At 38.8% G+C, this 19,534-nt stretch overlaps 2 protein-coding genes across 2 annotated transcripts; both read right to left on the reverse strand.

Moving 5' to 3' along the window:
* Positions 1–2,769: 2,769 nt before the first annotated feature.
* LOC126800688 (G-type lectin S-receptor-like serine/threonine-protein kinase At4g03230) lies at positions 2,770–7,144 on the reverse strand. Its single transcript, XM_050528090.1, has 8 exons — positions 5,759–7,144; positions 4,847–5,341; positions 4,515–4,667; positions 4,206–4,420; positions 3,908–4,118; positions 3,569–3,806; positions 3,265–3,415; positions 2,770–3,175 (listed from the first exon to the last, which is right to left on the reverse strand). Exons 1-8 carry the CDS (start codon positions 7,038–7,040, stop codon positions 2,858–2,860), a joined length of 3,063 nt encoding a protein of 1,020 aa, XP_050384047.1. The 5' UTR covers positions 7,041–7,144; the 3' UTR covers positions 2,770–2,857.
* A 1,326-nt stretch (positions 7,145–8,470) lies between these two features.
* LOC126797337 (uncharacterized) lies at positions 8,471–19,233 on the reverse strand. Its single transcript, XM_050523976.1, has 19 exons — positions 17,593–19,233; positions 16,939–17,463; positions 16,434–16,604; positions 16,075–16,265; positions 15,712–15,922; positions 15,364–15,601; positions 15,097–15,247; positions 14,650–14,938; positions 14,008–14,110; positions 13,860–13,925; positions 13,589–13,679; positions 11,617–12,988; positions 10,993–11,490; positions 10,380–10,550; positions 10,011–10,201; positions 9,653–9,863; positions 9,291–9,528; positions 9,057–9,207; positions 8,471–8,935 (listed from the first exon to the last, which is right to left on the reverse strand). Exons 1-19 carry the CDS (start codon positions 18,884–18,886, stop codon positions 8,846–8,848), a joined length of 6,252 nt encoding a protein of 2,083 aa, XP_050379933.1. The 5' UTR covers positions 18,887–19,233; the 3' UTR covers positions 8,471–8,845.
* Between the last annotated feature and the right edge of the window lie 301 nt (positions 19,234–19,534).

Genomic DNA, 19,534 nt, shown 5'->3' on the forward strand with positions numbered 1-19,534 from the left:
AATAACCCGATTTTTCGGAACAATTTATTGGATTGTTTTTAAATTGTTAAAGTTTGTGAAATCCATTAAACGACATTTGGTTGCTTTGTGACGTTGTGAAACGAAAACGGAAACGTTATCAGAACTTTTATTTAGAAAAACGTTACGTTTTCGCAACGTGAGAATCGACTTTTACTCTGTCACTCGTTTGTGAAAACGTCCTTCACAAAAGTTGTAGAGCTCGTCGATACGAGTTCGTGGACATGTCACGCGTTCGAATCGGACGTCGGACGTGAAAGTTATTAATGTCGGAAGTTAGTTTCTGATTTTAGAAACGAGTATAAAAATGAAGTTTTTGAGATTAGCGTTTCCATTTTCGGAAACCCCTCTCTCCTCACCCCGCCTCCCTCTTTTCTCTCTCTCCCCGAGTTCTCACTCTCGCCCTCAGAAAATCGCCGCTGGCAAACTCCCGCCTCAGGCCGCCGTGGCCTTCACCGCCAGACCGAGGAGCACCGCACGACCCACCTCAGCAACCCTTGAGCTCACCGCGCCTTGCCTCGCAACTGTGAAGCCGCGACGTCGCCAAAGCTTCTGCGTTCCCTCCGCCGCTGTCGAGCTCACTCCGGCGACTCTCCTGTGCTTCCACGACTTGAACTAGGTAAGGGTTGATCGATTTGAGTTGTTGTGATGTTGTTGGTGTGATTTTGGATGAATTTGTGGAGGATTGGAGGAGATCGGAGGAAGAGGGAGTTGGTGAGGATACCACCGCCTTAGGCGGCGCGTGTGGGTGTGTGGAGGAGGTAGGAGGCGGCAGGAGGCCGTGGAGGAGAAGAGGAAGGAAAATGTGAAGTTTTGGGGCGGCGGTGGCGTGCTACGCGCCGGTTTTAGAATCGGCGCGTGGGCCCCACGCGCTGCCACAGTGAGTAGCGCGTGAGCGCCACGCGCGGTCGCCGGAGGTGGCGCGTGAATAGTGTTTTCGAAACAGTAATTTTGTAAAATTTATTTTTACGTACGGTGAATGTAAAAAGTAATTTACGCACAATAAATGTAAATTTATTTTACGTACGGTAAAAATAAATGTAAATTACGTACAGTAATTGTAAAAGTAAATTTAGAAGGGTAATTATGTGATTATTATTTACTGAGACAATATGTATAATTGAATAGTACATGGATGTACAGAAATACATAAATAATATGTACTCATATAGGAATACGTATTTAACATGTATTTGTACAGTAATACGTGAATAGTAATTTCGTAAAAACTAGAAATTGCTTAACAGTAATATATTATTATTGTTTCGGCACTTAAGGTTTTACGTAACGATTCTAAATTCACTTCTTATCTTTTCAAGGTGATCGATACTTCAAGTAAATGATTCACATTCGAAATCGTGGAAATTACGCTCGGGATTATAAGGTGAGTAAAATCTCACAATGAGGAATCTACCCTTGCGGAGATTCAGGAATATGCTAAAGTTTAAAGAATGAACTATGATATGTATTTGATATAATGGATTGTATATGTGTATAAATGGTAAATATGTACATATATATGGTTTGCTATATTATATACTATCGAAATTTCCGTTGTGAATAAGTTCATTTTGGTGTTGAGATTTATATATTGAGCATGTTGATTCGATTTGTACAATATAATGTGATGATTATTGTATGTGGTTTTAACATGGAGTTTGTTAAAACGTTTTTGTCTTCGGACGTGTTTTTTTGTCTTCGGACCAGTCTTCGGACGTGTTGGCATGTCGGAACCTAGCCTTTGGCCGGGCGAAAGTTACGATACAGTTAGAGCTCTAGTCTGTCTGCCAGGGTACTGAATAAAAGTACCTGGAAGATCAAAAATGAGAGTAATTGAGTGAATGACTGAGTGATTTAGTGAAGGTGAAGAACAGAAGAAGGCGGATTAGCGGGATTACCCATTCACCCTAGCCACAAAATAATATCTCGTCAAGTCGTCATCTTCATGTGTCGCAATTTGCAAAAGAAGAAGTGGAAAATATTTGCACTCTTCTCATATGTGCGTGTCTTAGGTTTGTTTTCTTCTTAGGCTAGTATTAATATAGTATTTTTTGGGCTCTAAAAATCTGCATGGGCTCCAGCCCAGGGCTGGATCCGCCAATGCTTCCACCTTGATTTTCAAATTCTGTTCTTGTACCCTTGCCAACAAACACAAAAGCTCTATAATACGGAGTAGTTCCATTCCAGGTAAAGCGCTGAATTAGTACTTTAGGATCTATGCCGAAGGTGAACTTTCCGGGCCGTGGATCATCAAGCGCTGCCCAGGATGTGAGGCGCCTTTGTTGTCCAGTCTTCTTGTTCAAGCTAATCTACAATTCCTTTGGTTGTCCAGTCTTCCTGCTAGGAATCTTGTAAGATATTGGAGTCAACCAATCCAACACCCGTTGATATCGATTTCAACCAAGAATTGATCAACAAGAAACTTAAGTTAGTCATCCTTTCCTTGTTTGGTTGAATAATCATTCATTATTTCATTAGATGAAAATTATAATGATCCTAGAATAGTCAGTGAGAAAAACAACAATTCTAGGTCCAAAGACCGAATGGGCACTCTTAGAATAGTATGAAACTTCTACAAATAAAGAGTTGAAATTTAAAAGTTCCAAAAGCCAAACAAATCCCAGCTCGGAGGCACAATTGATTTACTTTTTCATCTATGTCCTCTCAAGCGAAGTGTTATTTGACAATCAAATATTCACGATGTACTTTGCAGCATTGGTTTGGTTAATGTTGATTGTCAAAAGAACAACGTACCAACACCTCCAAAGATCATGATCAATGAAAAAGAGAGAATAAGGATTACATCAAGAACAAAATCAAAATCGATGCAATGTTTTTGCTATCGACCCTCCTCTAAGGTGACAGTTAACCCATTGTTAGAAACTGTTTCAGGTTTGCTTGAAGAGTTAGAAGCCCTGCTAGAACTAGAAGGGCATCGTCTAACAACAAAAGCAGGTTGTTTAGGGGTTGGAATTGTCGCACTATCACTTCCGAGCATGAAAACCACTTTCGACATGGTTGGCCGATCACCCGGATCTTCTTGCACACATAAGAGTCCAATATTGACACACTTGAAGTACTCATCCTTTTTGCAGCTCTGACAAAGTGTGTGTTCTAGCAAATCTAATGCCTTTTCTTCTTTCCACAAATGCCATGCCTGGAATTAATTTACAAATGGTAAGGTTTTATCAGGTTAAAAATAGCATCTATATTAGATAGTCAGTGTGTAATTTTTCTATCACTCACATAGCCAAGAAGACTCAATGACCTTTCAGGCTGATAAAATCCTGTGTTCCTTTTCCCAGTGATGATCTCAATCACAACTACACCAAAGCTAAAAACATCAGACTTTACTGAGAATAACCCATCTAATGCATACTCCGGAGACATATAGCCACTGCAATGAAAGAATTGAAATGTATAGTCAGTGCAAAAAAATTATTTATTTAAAATTTTAAATTACACACCCTAATGTGGTTTTTGATTAAGATGTAACCAACAATTAGCTCTGAAGAAAACCGTGTATACCATCCAGTTAGTTTAAACTTACTATGTTCCCACTACTCTATTGGTATTTGCTGAAGTTTCATTGCCTCCAAAGATCCTTGCCAAGCCGAAGTCTGATATTTTGGGGTTCATCTCTTCACTCAGTAGAATGTTGCTAGTTTTCAGATCTCTATGAATAATCCTTAATCTAGAATCTTCGTGAAGATAAAGAAGCCCCCGAGCAAGTCCTAAGATGATGTTAAAGCGTGTATTCCAGTCCAATGATGCGCATACTTTTCGATCTTTCAAGGCATTATTCATCCAATAGCATAACGTTTATGTCAGTGTGTGTAAATCAATACAATGCAATGAGTAATTCTAAAGAACATAAGTAGAGACTAACCAAATATGAAAGAGTCTAAGCTTTTGTTGGCCATGTATTCATAGACTAACATCTTTTCATCTCCCTCAGCGCAATAGCCCAAAAGCCTAACCAGATTCCGATGTTGGAGTTTGGCAATTAACAAAACCTCATTTTTGAATTCCTCTAAGCCTTGGCCTGAACAACTCGAGAGCCTTTTTACAGCGATTTCTTCTCCTCCCGGAAGCTTACCCTGATAGTACAATCCAAAGATAGTTCTATTATGCATTAGGAAGCAGTTTATGACACAGTGGCGTATATATAGTAAAAGGGACACTACCTTATAGACAGGACCAAATCCTCCTTGTCCAAGTTTATTGGCATTGGAGAAGTATTTTGTAGCTATCAGTATGCTTTCCAAATCAAAAGATGGTACATCAATGCCCTCGGTATCATCATCCCTAAATCGGCCTGATTCAATCAAGTTCTTAACTTTTCTCTCACTGTCATAAAATTGATGAAGTGTTGAACTCTTCTGAAGATTTGCCCTGCCTCCTGGTTAAATTCAAAGATAACATCATCAGAAACAATCTAGATCATATTAAAGAAATGATCTAACAGACAAACTTGGTGGATATATGCTAATCACCTTGAGTCCTAAAATGCTTTCTTCTCCATAGAAAAGCATAAATAGAGGTACTTGAAAGAATTGCTAGAACAACTACGCTTATGCAAGTTACTGCAATGATTAGAGCCACTGTCATCTTCCCCTGTTCACCAGTTTGCTTTCTATCACCAACTTCTGAGAAAATTGGAGAAATAAACAATCATTGTGGTTTTCATCAGTATGTAATACAAGGAAATATAAGTAAATGTCAAGCCAACTTAATTCTAGCATGATTAAAAGACTGTATCCATAAAAGTTGCATTATCTCTCATTCATCCCAAGTATATAACTTGGCACAATGAAAGTGAGCTTACCTTGAGTACAATTTATACTCCTGCTATCCCATTTTGAGTTTGCAGGGCAAAGACAACTTTTCTTCCCATCTAGAGTAGCTCCACATATTGAATGAGGCCAGTCCCTGCAGTCTGTAGATGACGAACAAGGTGGTTCCGAGGGTGACTTCCAAGCAACTTCAACTTCATATCCTCCTTTAATTGACAAATTGGGACTAAAACGGGCTGGATCAGCATTGCATATCTTTGTCACATTATATGGAGAAGACTGGTTGAGCTTCAGAAATTTTTCATCTCTACATTGATCTGCATCATTAGCTTGGATAACAAATGTTTGTGTGTCCACATTGATGCTTGTGACATGGTAGGTGCCGCTTGGTGCTTCAAAGCTTAACTGGCCAGTTGAGATATCGCAGCGAAAACTATAGTAGGTAAGATCACCACACTTTGGTCCAGTACTCAAGGGATAAGGTATCAGGTTCGTGCCACAACTTCCGCAGCTTCTTGCTGTTGATTCTGAAAACATAATTCTAAACATTTTAACACTACAGAACAATGGTTTGGCCTAACCAATTAACAAATGAAAGGATGACAATCGACTAGAAATAAAATGTAAGGTTCATTAGTCTTCTGAATGAGCTAGAAGTCCATGTAATCAGAAAAGCCAGTATAGCTCAATATTGTGTAATTAGTTTAGACAAGGTTGAAGCTCGATTTAGAGTAAATCACCTTTGTGGCCTACACTTTATTGATATTGTTTAAGACCCCTGATGCACATGACCTCTGATTTAAAAATTATTGCATTGTGCAAAACAAAAACAAAAAATTTGTACACCTCTTACTAGATAAACCAGTTTACTTATCAATAACTCTCATAATATTTTAGTATGGCTATGACTCAAATTTTCAGTTAAAGAAATAATATAAACATACCTATATCTGAAACTGCTACACGAACCTGAAGATGCCGGCCACCTTCATAGTCCTCCTGAAGGTTGGTGACGTCCTGTGACCAAATCGAACATGTTGAACTACTACTCCCACCCATTTTTTTGTCCACCATCTCTTCATAGAAATAAGCCTGACACTCACAGTTGTTAAGGCACTCTACTCTGCACTCCACTTCACTTTTGGCATTGAATTGGGAATCCGGGTTTCCCACTTTCATCATCTTTAAGCTCAAAAATGTATCACTGTCAGCATTGTTGCCACATAGTGTTGACTTCCTAGTGCATCCGCCCGTATAATCTCCATGATTCCAGTTATCCTGTGAGCTAGGCTTAAAACCTGGTAAACACTTGCAAACCAAACCATTTTTGCTGTTACAGCTGCCAAAATTTCCACATGCATTATACACGCTGCATCTATCTCTAGGATCTGCCCATAGCACAGACCAAATCTTCTCACTATCCCACAACAGATACTGAATTTGGCCTGAAAAACTCATGACCAGCCTTGTAGAAGTGTATAATGAGGAGGTGAGATATGGCACAGAGTCATTTTGGACTGCTGTAGAGGTGAAGTTTGATAGCAAGTAGAGAATTGCAGAAGCCATCTCATCAGAACTAATGAAGTTTCCATGATCTTCATTTTTCCAGTACCTTTTCGATCTTTTCCAGATAACGAAGTGGTTTGCTTCCTCTTGATCTTGTTGAAATGTGAAATTTCCTGTTGCTGGATCATTGTAACTCTTCCATGAATTCAGTACTAATTTTCCGCTCATTTTCATGCCAGGAAGAAATGTGTCAGTTGGATTTTCAAAACTCTGCCAGACAATTTGAACTGAGTCGTTTCCTTGCTCTCTATCGCCCATAATAAAATTACCAGTGTCCATGAGCTTTGCTGTCCTGATCATTGATGATGAACTTTCGAGACCTGATGACCAGTAAATCTTCCTATTGCCATCCAACACCTTAAGATTTCCATCTTCTGCAATAGTAAAAACTCCACGAGTATCTGAAAGAGGGTTGTCTCTATTTGCAACCCACACGACAGTTTGTGGCTTCGATCTGTAATACCAAATTCCTACGTATCTATTAATACCAGAGCTTCCATTAGGAGTAAAGAACCCAAGTTCAAATTTCTCTCCTGATGAAACAATAGTATCACCTTTTTCTTCACTAAGCAAACTGTTGTATGCTATCACATCTTTAGCAATGCAACAATGAAGAAAAGTACATAACAAGAATGAGTACAAAAAGATGATAGAGAACATGTTGTTTACTGAAAAACTTAAGATGAATAATTCCTGGTGTTTCTTGCTTAATGTAGCTAGAACATTATTCTTAGTCCAGGAAGCATACAGGAAAAATCAATCATTGAAGTTACCTCAGCGTTTTGCTTCCTGAATTCACATGCCTCTCTGGTTTTTAAATCTCAAAAGTGACCTCAGATGTTAACTTTGCAAGCTATTTGCAATGTGCCTGGAACCAATTGGTCAATTGGTGATTTGTGGCTGCATTAGTCATTATTAGGTGACCTGGTCAATCTTGTCTAATAGCTAAAAGCAGATTAAGATTCTCTTGGTGCCTAATTAACCCTACTTCAAAAGGGAAAAAAAATTGACAGCACTATCTTAATCCATATGGGGTTCCTGGAACTATCCTAGACTATAAAAGAATTGAACATAAGAAGAAACCTCATTGACAAAATTGGTAGACTGTTTCCCTTTTGTGAACACATTCTACAAAATATATACATAGGTACCAATAACACCACCCTCCAATCACTACTATTCATTGTATCATATAGATTCTTAGTGAGTGCTGATAGACTAATGTCAATGCCACTCAAGTATCCGGAGCATCAATACTCGGAAATTATGAGTTTTCATGCTAAGATGCAAATCTGCAGCACTGAAAAAACTAGTCAAATTACAGTCGTTTCTGCTTTGGTTTAAAGGGTACACAGGTATAACAATCAGAAAATCATGTACTGTTTAATCAGACCAAGATTGAATTATATGAAAAGAAAGCAGGAAAAACAGGCCAAACTTGGGAATCGCATCAGTAACGACATTCGATCTTGATATAGGGCCCGTGGATTTGCTTTATTCCTGTTTTTGTGAAGAAGAATTTGCAGACACAGTTGAACGGGTTTTCTTTTTATAGAACAAATAACATGTGCTCTTCTTGTCTTCTCTTGATTGTTTAATGGAGTGGTGATAAAGGTAAAGAGCAATGTTGATTTGCATGGTTTTTAAATGAGTTTGGGACGCAAGAAAGGCGCAATAGCTTGAGCTTATGCATCATTCCAAAACCTTATTTTGGGGAGAATTGAGATAAAGTATACACACAGGCCAGAGGGCATGTATTTCCCGTTTGGAGCATCGAAACGACAAGGCAGAGCTAAGATTATGAACTACATTATATACCGATCAGTCTTTTTGTACTAAAAACAAACCTAGATCATCCACTAAATATAAGGTAGAAGTCTACTGGATCCAACAAAATCAACAAACAGAACTCATTCCAGGTGGCTTCAAGATTTGTTAATTTTAAAATGACGAGATAAAATGTTATACAAAATGGTCAATAGTTATAAACCAAGATGTAAATTGAAAAATGATAACATAGACCAAAGAGGCTTACACAAGTATTACCCAGAATTAGCCCAGCGAATTGTAAAAGCATTGCATGGAATGATCAATATACGGTGAACAAGTTAATCACCAACAAAGAATAAATTCACCGAATGTTTTATTAAACTTGTTTGAAATTGGTGTACAGATACTTCTGCGGCCACCCAAGAAATAAATACAGTAAAAGGTAGAGGAATAAAGATAAAAATAAAAATGGGAGCTCAAGTAAAGGATTACTTATCTACCTTCGGGAGTAGTAATTTCAGAAATTATTTCCGGCTTAGTAGAAGAGGAGGCTGTGCTTGAGTTGCCTCTCCTTAAAAAAAAGGCGGGTTGTTTTGGAGTTGCAGGGATTGCAGTCTCACTGTCGAGCAAGGTAACAACATTTGACATTGTAGGGCGATCAACTGGATCTTCTTGAACGCATAAGAGCCCAACATTTACACGATAAATTGACTTCTGTTACAACTTTCGTCCAAATTCTTGTCCATTATATCCAACACCTTGTCTTCTGTCCAGAGTTCCCATGCCTGAGAACATGTAGAAGTGTGGCACGAATCAAAATGAGACAATAGTGGATATGAAGAAACATTCGAGATGTTTTACCTAGCTGTTGGCCAATACAGAAAATGGAGTGTATTTGTAACTTAAATAACCAAGGAGGCTGAAAGTTTGTTTAGACTGAAAAAATCCTGCATTCTTTTTTCCACTGATTATCTCGAGAATAACCACACCAAAACTAAAGACATCTGATTTGACTGAGAAAGTTCCATCTAATGCATATTCCGGAGACATGTAGCCACTGCATCAATAAAATTATATAATCAAAAAAGTGAGCACAGAAGTAATGAACCTGCGAGCATATACCTTGAAGTATGTACTTACTAGGTTCCTACTACTGTGTTTGTGTTTGCCTCGGTTTCTTTGCCTCCAACAATCCTGGCCAACCCAAAGTCAGATATTTTGGGGTTCATTTCCTCATCCAAAAGCACATTGCTGGTTTTCAAATCTCTATGAATAATCCTCAACCTGGAATCTTGATGAAGATAAAGAAGTCCTCGAGCGACTCCCAAAATGATGTTGAACCTCATCTCCCAATTGAGAAATACGCTTTTTGTATGATCTTGCAAAGTTACATTTTCCATTTTGTGAAATTTTTTAGTAGTTATGGTACTTCAGAATTTCGGACTATCAAAAAAATACTATGTTATGCAGTCAAAAGAGAAAACTGAGGAGTAGAAGCGAACCAAATATGAAGGAGTCTAAGCTTTTATTAAGCATGTACTCATATAGCAAAATCTTTTCTTCTCCTTTCATGCAAAATCCTTTGAGTCTAACAAGATTTCGGTGTTGAAGTTTAGCAATCAGCACAACCTCATTTCTAAATTCCTGTAACCCTTGTCCTGAAACCTTTGATAGCCTCTTTACTGCCATTTCTTGGCCTCCAGGAAACATACCCTGACAAAAATTAGAATCATTTTCGAATCAAATCCTTTAATCACTTGACCTGACCAATAATGACAGAACAAATTTTTTAGGATTAAGTGTAGATAAGTGTTGCACTGGTTCAATTGATAAGAAATCTAATTGGGTTTTCTAAGTTACCTTGTAAACAGGCCCATATCCCCCTTGTCCAAGCTTGTTACCATCTGAAAAGTTATCTGTAGCTTCTAGTATGCTTTGCAAATCAAAAAAGGGGACATCTAAACCTTTCTCATCTTCTTCGTTGAACTCACTCGTGTCTATCAAATCTTGGGCTCGTCTTTCACTATCAAGCTGTGCACGACTTATATGATCTGATACATGGAAATGAAGAATTTTACTCCAGCTGTCAATTAATAGTACCAAATGTCTAGGTCTTCTTGCATAGAGAGTGAAGAGTAAATATAATGCATGCAAAATAGAAACTATATATAGCATGCTAACTACCTCTGTAACAGAAAGGGAAACAACAAAATTAATTTTTTGACTTACCTTGTTTGTTGGTCATCTTTCTTCTCCATACAAGAATAGAGATTGTGCATGCCAGTAAAATCATGCTTACAAGCACTGCTACAATTATCAGGGAGAATGGAACTTTTCTGTTTGAATTATATCCTAAGGACGATTGTGATGAAGGGTTTGATGGGTCATGAAGGCTACCTTCTAGAACAAAGCAAGGGAAACCAACTTAATAATATAATATCACATAATAAACAAATATAGCATGATATCTGAGAGATACAGCCCAAAGAAATTATTGGACTCAATCACACAAATTCTCCATTTACATCAACTAAACAGTGAATTTCAATATGAGATACTTTAACCAAGTGATTAATTTCCTTATGATCAGGATTTCAACAAATAGGAAAGACCTTAAGAATTCATGGGAATTACTTGTTGTTCTTGGAATAAAGCAATATTCGTTCCCAGTTCATACATTTGTTGCTTAGTGGTTTAGCATCAATTTTTGTTCCAGCAAGTAGGGATCTGAACAAAATCATTAACCTAAAGAAACACAATATCAATCAAAATGCTCCTGGATTCAGAAGCAGACATGAATTTGCACAATCTTATGGCAAGCACAAGTGCATGACATTCTCACCTTGACTACATTTGAAGTTGGAGGCATTCCATTGAAAACTGATGTTGCAAAGGCATCTTTTAGTTCCATCTCTGGTTGGATTGCAAGTTGAATTTGGCCAACCTTTGCAGTCTGCTGAAGTATTGCAGGCTGGTTCAGGCGATAACTCCCAACCCAGCTCTAGTACATTACGAGCTCCAGAACTAAAATTTCCCAGGTCAGCACTGCACCAACTACTCATCTTAAATGGAAACGATGGGTTGAGCTGCAGAGCTTTGGCTCTGTTTCTAGAATCGCATTTAGGCACTGCGCGTGGTATCCCTTGGATTAAAAAAATTTGTGTACTTGGTATGATGCTTATAACTCTAAAGGTGTCCTTCAGTCCCACAAAGCTAACCTGGCCTGTCAAATTGTTGCATTTGAAACGGGAGTACATTCGGTCACCACAATCTGGTCCGGTGCTCAGGGGATAAGGTATCATTGTTGTGCCACAAGGCTCACAGTCTCTTACAGTAGATTCTGCACAACATAAAATTTCTTCAGTCATCACTGCAAACTTAGCATTACTTTGTTTACTGTCCCTTCAATAATCTCATATTTTTTAGATACTGTTTATAAAGCCATTAATAAGGAGAAGAACAGTACCTATATCAGACGAGCCAACTCGAACAGAGATATTGTGGCCAGCAGCATGCTCTTCTACAAGGTTATTTAGATCTTCCAACCATGTCCAGCATGAGGAATTTCTGGGGTTATCCCTCCGAGTGCTGTCTTCATTTAGAACGGCATACGAGTAAGCCGTGCAAAGGTGGTTTTCTAGGCACTCCTTCCTGCATTCTGTTTCACTCCCCACATCGAACTGTGAGTCTGCTTCTCCAACTTTCATCATCTTCAAACTCAAGAACGTGCTGTTGTGGTCAGACATTGATGGTTCTCTATAACATCCACCTGAATAATCTCCAGAATCCCAATATTCTGGGGACCGGGGCTTGAAACCGGGCAGACACTTGCATACCAACGGCAAGTTATTATGGTTACAGCTACCAAAGTTTCCACAAGGGTTAAACACACTGCACTGATCTTCTGGCTGCGACCATGAAAGGAGCCACTTCTTCTCACCTTCATTCCAAGCCAAAAGCTGTAACTCTCCAGTAGAATGTATCACCAGCCGTGTATAATTGTAATTCCAATGCCGCACAATCGTAACATTATATACAGACGGTATACTTGTATCAGTGCTTCTGCTGAAATTTGATAGCAAGTAAGCTACTTCGGGACGCATTTCATCTGAGCTGAATTGATTACCTGGCTCTCCACTTTTCCAGTAAGGAACCGATTTCTTTAAGATGATATACTGCTTCTCACCTTGATCTAGTTTGAAGGTGAAGTTTCCAACTCTCGGGTCATTTTGTTCTCTCCAAGAAGTCAACCGAAAGTTTTTATGCATCAGCATCCCAGGAAGGAATGTATCGGTTGGAACTTCAAAGCTCTGCCACAAAGAATCCGCTGCTAACTCACCAGTATCACTTAACACCAGGTTCCCAGAATCCATTATCTTCAGTTTCATCAGTGTCATGTTAAAAGGCCCAGATGTTCCAATGTCTCCTGACCAATATGAATTTCTAGTATCATTATCCAACAGGCAGAGTTTACCTTCTTCAATTGTAAGAACTCCAACGGAATTGGCTGGTATTGGAGTGTCACGGTTGACAACCCACACAACTGTTTTTGGATTGAGCTCATGATACCATATGCCAACATATCTTATATCAGCACCCGAGCTACCTTTTTCTGTAGAAGTAGGAGTGAAGAATCCAAGTTCAAACGTTTCACCGGCTGAAACAAGACCTTCTGATCCATCATCGATAAGTGGATCCTCATGTGTTAGCGTATCTCTAGCAGAACAAAACAGGTTATCACAAGAGCACAGCAATAGTACTACATACAGGAAAATGATTGATGAGACCATGCTATTGGGCAAATTATCCAATGATTGGTAGAGTAGTACTTTTTCCGTCTATCCCTGAATTCTTCTTACGCTAAACAGAATGAAGAAATGGAGTTAAGCATACTGGTAGTGGCAACCCATCAATCATCATATTATTTCAGCCATTCAGCATTTAGCAACAAAAACAAAATACTAACTCGATTTGATCACATAACCATCTACCTTGTTGAACTAACCATACATGGTGAACGAGACCTGAGACTATGCAGACATCTATCTACAGCTTGCATGCACCTAGATAAAAAGAGAGGATTAAGATGCTCCTGAGCCACGAAATACCACAACAATATGAACACTCATGTTCCATAGACTTGGCTGCATGATTGAGATCTCTAAGTCAAGGTCATCCATTATATCTTTTATCTTTTCTCTTTTGCTTTAGGGGACTAGACCCCTAAAGACCACTTTATATGCAACTATCAACACAAAAAGTGAGGAGCACTAGACTATAGAATGATTCGGATGTATGTATGTTATGTCACTAATTGAGTAATCGTACGGTTCCATGTCAGATATGTGTTCGTTCAATTATTGAAACCCAGTATTCGCAGACCTAAATCAGTAATACTGATGCATTTGCTTTAGAATTTTTCATGCTTAAATGAGCACATGAGTTATGGGACCTTTAATGATGAGTTCACCTTTTCGCTTCTGCAACACTGCGTTGTCTTCACTCTTCAGCCTCCCACATAGCTCACTCCTGCACCCATACGATAATCAAAGCTAGACGAGAACCAACTGGAATTTCAAGGGCAATTCCCAAACCACAGCAATCAAATTTCGGGTACTTGATTGTGGTTCGAAACTGATACCAGAGTGGCCTACTGAGAGTGTTGCGGCGAGAATAAGAAGGAGTGAGTTTCCCGTATTTTTGCACCACCAGACACCGACGCCGTCGAATCGAGATTGCCTCCTCCGACTCCATGATCGATTAGGGTAACAAGGGCTGCAAGATTTTAATCTCTTCATGTGAACAGAGTTAAACATCCGGTTTGAACATTTCTTGGGCTCGTCTTGACTGGGCTTACTATTCATTATTGGCTTTTATCGAATTTTCCTCAACACCGCTCAACAGCCCAACAGGCCCAAGTGAAGAATAAGTAACCTTCAACTTGGTGTCATTTGCGAAATCTTCAATGTTGATGAATAATCATGATTACGGTAGTGGAAAGTTCGACACAAGCTCATTGAAGCTAATTCACCTCGTCTGATTTTCTGGCAGCCTTCCAATGACCCATTTCAGCACCTACATTCGGCTCTAGAATTGGCTCGACATGGAAAACAGACCAAGAAGTACTCAGCTTAATGAGCTTATGATCGCTTATGCAGCATCGCCAGAATGCTCCAAAGAGTTTGAAATGACTCTTTTGAACAAGATAAAATGTTACACAAAATGTCAATTGGTTTATAACCAAGATGTATAATGATAATATAGGCCAAAGAGGTTATTACCAAGAATTAGCCCAGAGAGAATCGTAAAAGCATTACATATAATGATCAATTCACGGTGAACAAGTTAATCACCAACAGAGAAGAAATTCACCTAAGGTTTTATTAAACTTGTTTGAAATCGGTGTACAGATACTTCTGGGGGTACCCGAGAAATAAATACAGTAAAAGGTAAGGGAAAAGAAAAAAAAGGGAGCTCAAGTAAAGGATTACTTATCTACCTTCGAGAGTAGTAATTTCAGAAATTATTTCTGGCTTAGTAGAAGAGGAGGCTGTGCTTGAGTTGCCTCTTCTTAAGAAAAAGGCGGGTTGTTTAGGAGTTGCCGGGATTGCAGTTTCACTGTCAAGCAAGGTAATAACATTTGACATTGTAGGGCGATCAACTGGATCTTCTTGAACGCATAAGAGCCCAACATTTACACACTTGATAAATTGACTTCTGTTACAACTTTCTTGCAAATTCTTGTCCATTATATCCAACACCTTGTCTTCAGTCCAGAGTTCCCATGCCTGTGAAAATGTTGAAATCCAATGAAGCATGAATAACATGAGTAATTACTAGCTAATTATGCAATATAGTTTACCTTTTCTTCTTCTTTTTTTTTTTAGGAAAACATTAGAGTTTACTAGCTAATGGCCAAAACTGAATAGAGTAAACTGTAACTTACATGACCAATGAGGCTGAAAGTTTGTTTGGACTGATAAAATCCTGCATTCTTCTTTCCACTGATTATCTCAAGAAGAACCACACCGAAACTAAAGACATCTGATTTGGCTGAGAAAGCTCCATCTAATGCATATTCCGGAGACATGTAGCCACTGCATCACAATTTGTTGTACAATCAAAGACATGTGAGCACAGATGACAGAAGCTCCTTTGTTTAAATTAATGGATAACAATGTATAAGACACATACACCTCGAAGTTGTACTTACTAGGTTCCAACAATTGTATTTGTGTTTGCCTCGGTTTCTTTGCCTCCAACGATCCTGGCCAAGCCAAAGTCAGAAATTTTGGGATTCATCTCCTCATCCAAAAGCACGTTGCTGGTTTTCAAATCTCTATGAACGATCCTCAGCCTGGAATCTTGATGAAGATAAAGAAGTCCTCGAGCAATTCCCAGAATGATGTTATACCGCATCTCCCAATTGAGAAACACCCTTCGTGTGTCATCTTGCAAGTTTAAATTTTGCAGAAAATTTAGTTACAGAGTAAAACAGTTCAATCAAACAAGATTTCTATTTTTCATGCATTGAATAATAAACTGAGGAGTAGAAGCGAACCAAATATAAAGGAATCTAGGCTTTTGTTGGGCATGTACTCATAAAGTAAAATCTTTTCTCCTCCTTTCATGCAGTATCCTCTGAGTCTAACAAGATTTCGGTGCTGAAGTTTGGCAATCAGCACAACCTCATTCCTAAATTCCTGTAACCCTTGTCCAGAAACCTTTGATAGCCTCTTTACTGCAATTTCTTGACCTCCAAGAAACTTCCCCTGATAACGGTAAAATTCGTTACACGTAAAATAAGGGCTGAAAGAACTATTCGACATGGTAAAAAGGACAACAATTTTATCAGAACGATAACAAGTGAGTGTCGCACTGATACTACTGCTAAGAGAATTTTAATATAGAGTTCCTCAATTACCTTGTAAACAGGCCCATATCCCCCTTGTCCTAGCTTGTTAGCCTCTGAAAAGTTATCTGTTGCTTCTAGAATGCTTTGCAAATCAAAAAAAGGTACATCTATACCTTTCTCATCTTCTTTGTTGAACTCACTTGTGTCTATCAACTCTTTGACTAGTCTTTCACTATCAAACTGTGTACGGCGTATTTGATCTGATAAGAATTTAGCCCGTGTCATTCAATTGGACCAATTTGGTGCAGATCTTCATGAATAAAGAGTGCAGAAAATAAAAGTATTTCACACAATCTAGAGACTGCTTGGAGAAAACTAGTTAACTTGGTTTAATAGAAAGGGAAACAGAAAAGTGGTTACTAATTTACCTTGATTTCTGGTCATTTTTCTTCTCCATATATAAACAGAAATGACACATGCCAGTAAAATCATACTTATGATCACCGCCACAATAATCAGATAGAATGAAACCGTTCTGTTTGAATGCTCTCGTAAGGACGATCCGAATGAAGGGTTCAATGGTTCATGAAGACTATCTTCTGCAACAAAGCCAGGAAACAACATGGAGATTTCATCATTGTACAAACAACTAAAACATCATAATTTGTCCACTTCTACTTGGCTTCAGTTGTATCTCCTTTAAAATTATTACACTAATACATAAAGTGTGACCCAATTTGTGACACTTTTACCAGGTGATGATTTTTCCTTCAAGGAATCCCAAAAATAGTAAGACCTCAATTAGTCAATCTATTAAAAGCCTCCTTGATAGTTCTATTATCTTCGTAATTACACTGGATTTATTACTTTTCACTGGGACTCGAATCCCGATACTATGCCAAGCAGTTAAGCATGAGTGCATAACGTTCTCACCTTGAATACAGCTAAAGTTAGAGACATTCCATTGGAAACCTTTGTTGCAAAGGCATCTTTTTGGTGCATCTTTTACTGGAAAATTGCAGGTTGAATTTGACCAACCCTTGCAATCTGCTGATGTATTGCAGGCTGGTTGCAGCGGTAGGTCCCAACTTAACTCGACTACATTAAGGACTCCAGGGGATAGTACTTTAGAACTAAAGCTTCCGATGTTAGCATTGCACCAACTACTTATATGAAACGGTGACGATGGATTGAGCTGAGAAGCTTTTCCTCTGCCTCTAGAGTCACAATGACCTGCCTTTTTGGCTGCAGGCAACCCTTGGAGTACAAATTTTTGCATACTTGGTGTGATGCGTATAACTCTAAACAAGGTGTCATTCTGCCCCTTGAAGCTAACCTGGCCTGTCAAAGTATTGCAGTTGAAGTGGGAGTACATGACATCACCACAATCCGGTCCGGTGCTCAGGGGATATGGTATCACCGTTGTGCCACAAGGCTTGCAGTCTCTTACAGTAGATTCTGCACAAGTGTAACATATAAACTGTCATAATGAACTAAAAAAATTAGCTTGACCTCGTTTACTGTCCCTTTAATAATCTCATACTACTGAGATACTATTTATAAGAACCATTAAGAGAAGCATGCTACCTATATCAGATGAGGCAACTCGAACTGAGATATCGTGGCCAGTCTCATACTCTTCTACAAGATTATTTAGATCATCCAACCATGTCCAGCATGAGGGACTACTACTACTAGTAGTAGCACTCCTTTGAGTAGTGTCTTCAGCATATGAGTAAGCTTGGCACAACGAGCTCGCTAGACACTCCTCTCTGCATTCTGTTTCATTCACCCCATTGACTCGCGTGCCTGCCTCTCCAACTTTCATCATCTTTAAACTCAAGAACGTGCTATTTTTGTCAGACAATAACGACTCCCTATGACATCCACCGGAAAATTCTCCAGAATCCCAATTCCCAGGGGACTGTGGCTTGAAACCGGGCAAACATTTGCATACCAAAGGCCAATTATTTTTATTACAGCTGCCAAAGTTTCCACAAGGATTAAACACACTACATTTATCTTTTGGCTCCGACCAGGAAAGACGCCACTGGGCTCCATTCCAAGTCCAAAACTGTAACTCTCCAGTAAAATTCATCACCAGCCGGGTGTAATTGGAAACCCAATGTCGCTTAATTGGAAAATTATATTTAGACCGTCTACTTGTATCAGTGGAATTTAATAGCAAGTAAGCTACTTCAGGTGGCATTTCAATTGAGCTAAAATAATTACCTGGCTCTCCACTTTTCCAGTACGGAACCAATTTCTTTAAGATGATATGTTGCGTCTCACTTTGATCCCGTTTGAAGGTGAAGTTCCCAACTCCCGGGTCATTTTCTTTTTTCCAAGAAGTCAACTCCAAGCTTTTATCCATCAGCATCCCCCAGATGAATGTATCAGTGGGATTTTGAAAGCTCTGCCACAGAGTCTTCGCCCCTATCTGATCAGACTCCAGTAATACCAGATTTCCAGAATCCATTATCTTCAAAATCATGTCAAAAGATGAAGATATCCCAATGTGTGTTGCCCAATAATAGGTTAAACTATCCCTCACATGGAGGTTACCTTTTTCGATTTTAAGAACTCCAACGGAATTGGCTGGTATTGGAGCGTCACGGTTGGCAACCCATACAACTGTTGTTGGATTCACATTGTGATACCATATGCCAACATATCTTCCATCACCGCCCGAGTTACTTTCCCCATCACTAGGAGTAAAGAAACCCAATTCAAAAATTCCTCCTGCTGAAACAAGTTCACTTTCTGATTTGCCATCAATAAGTGGATCAGCGTGTGTCAGTGTATCTCTAGATGAACAAAATAGGTAATCACAACAGCAAAGCAATAGTATTACATGCAAGAAGAAGATGTAAGATACCATGCTATTTGCTATACTCGTACTTCTTCTGCTAAACAAAATCAAATCAAGGAGCTAATTAAGCAGCTTTCATCTGTCTCTCTGCTAACACCAAATTGCTATAAGAGAACGATGATCGACATGCCAATCAGCAAGAAATTACCAACTCTCAGTGTGAATCTGATCCAATAAACCATCTATACCTAGATGAACATGTAAAAGATGTGTGTGCAGATAGCTTGACTAGCTATAGTCGACAAAATGCTATTATGCAGTCATCTGCAGCTTGCGTGGATATGCGAGTGAGAATGAGCATCAGGATGCAAAGCAAAATACCAAAAGCACAAAAACAAATTATGTTAATAGGCTTGGCTGAATCATATATTGATTAGAAGCTTGCCCTAGATCTCTAGGTCTTCAGAGCAAAAAAAAAAGAAAACAGATCTCTAGGTCAAGGTCTTCCATTTTTGGTTTCTTTCATCTTCTTTATCATATTTAGGGTCCACGGATACGAGGACCAGATAACTATTGTTCATCACAAATTTTGTTCATCTAAATTGCTTGTCAGAAGTTTCTTCGTTGCAGTTGTCACGCATCTACTTGTATAGTGATATTGAGGCATTGTTTACATTAGAATTACCAAGTTTACACGAACATCACGAGTTATGGGAC

Source organism: Argentina anserina, chromosome 6 (assembly GCF_933775445.1).
Source record: "Argentina anserina chromosome 6, drPotAnse1.1, whole genome shotgun sequence".
NCBI classification, from domain to species: Eukaryota; Viridiplantae; Streptophyta; class Magnoliopsida; order Rosales; family Rosaceae; genus Argentina; species Argentina anserina.

Excerpts from the sequence above, each read along its gene's own strand:
- LOC126800688 (XM_050528090.1), bottom strand. The coding sequence starts at position 7,040 with ATGTTCTCTATCATCTTTTTGTACTCATTCTTGTTATGTACTTTTCTT. Across the intron at positions 4,668-4,846 it reads GAGTATAAATTGTACTCAAG|AAGTTGGTGATAGAAAGCAA; the intron begins GTAAGCTCACTT and ends CAATTTTCTCAG. Across the intron at positions 4,119-4,205 it reads GATTTGGTCCTGTCTATAAG|GGTAAGCTTCCGGGAGGAGA; the intron begins GTAGTGTCCCTT and ends TTGTACTATCAG.
- LOC126797337 (XM_050523976.1), bottom strand. The coding sequence starts at position 18,886 with ATGGTATCTTACATCTTCTTCTTGCATGTAATACTATTGCTTTGCTGT. Across the intron at positions 11,491-11,616 it reads AGTTGGCTCGTCTGATATAG|AATCTACTGTAAGAGACTGT; the intron begins GTACTGTTCTTC and ends TATGTTGTGCAG. Across the intron at positions 8,936-9,056 it reads CTTTCAGCCTCCTTGGTTAT|GCATGGGAACTCTGGACAGA; the intron begins TTAAGTTACAAA and ends ACATGTTCTCAG.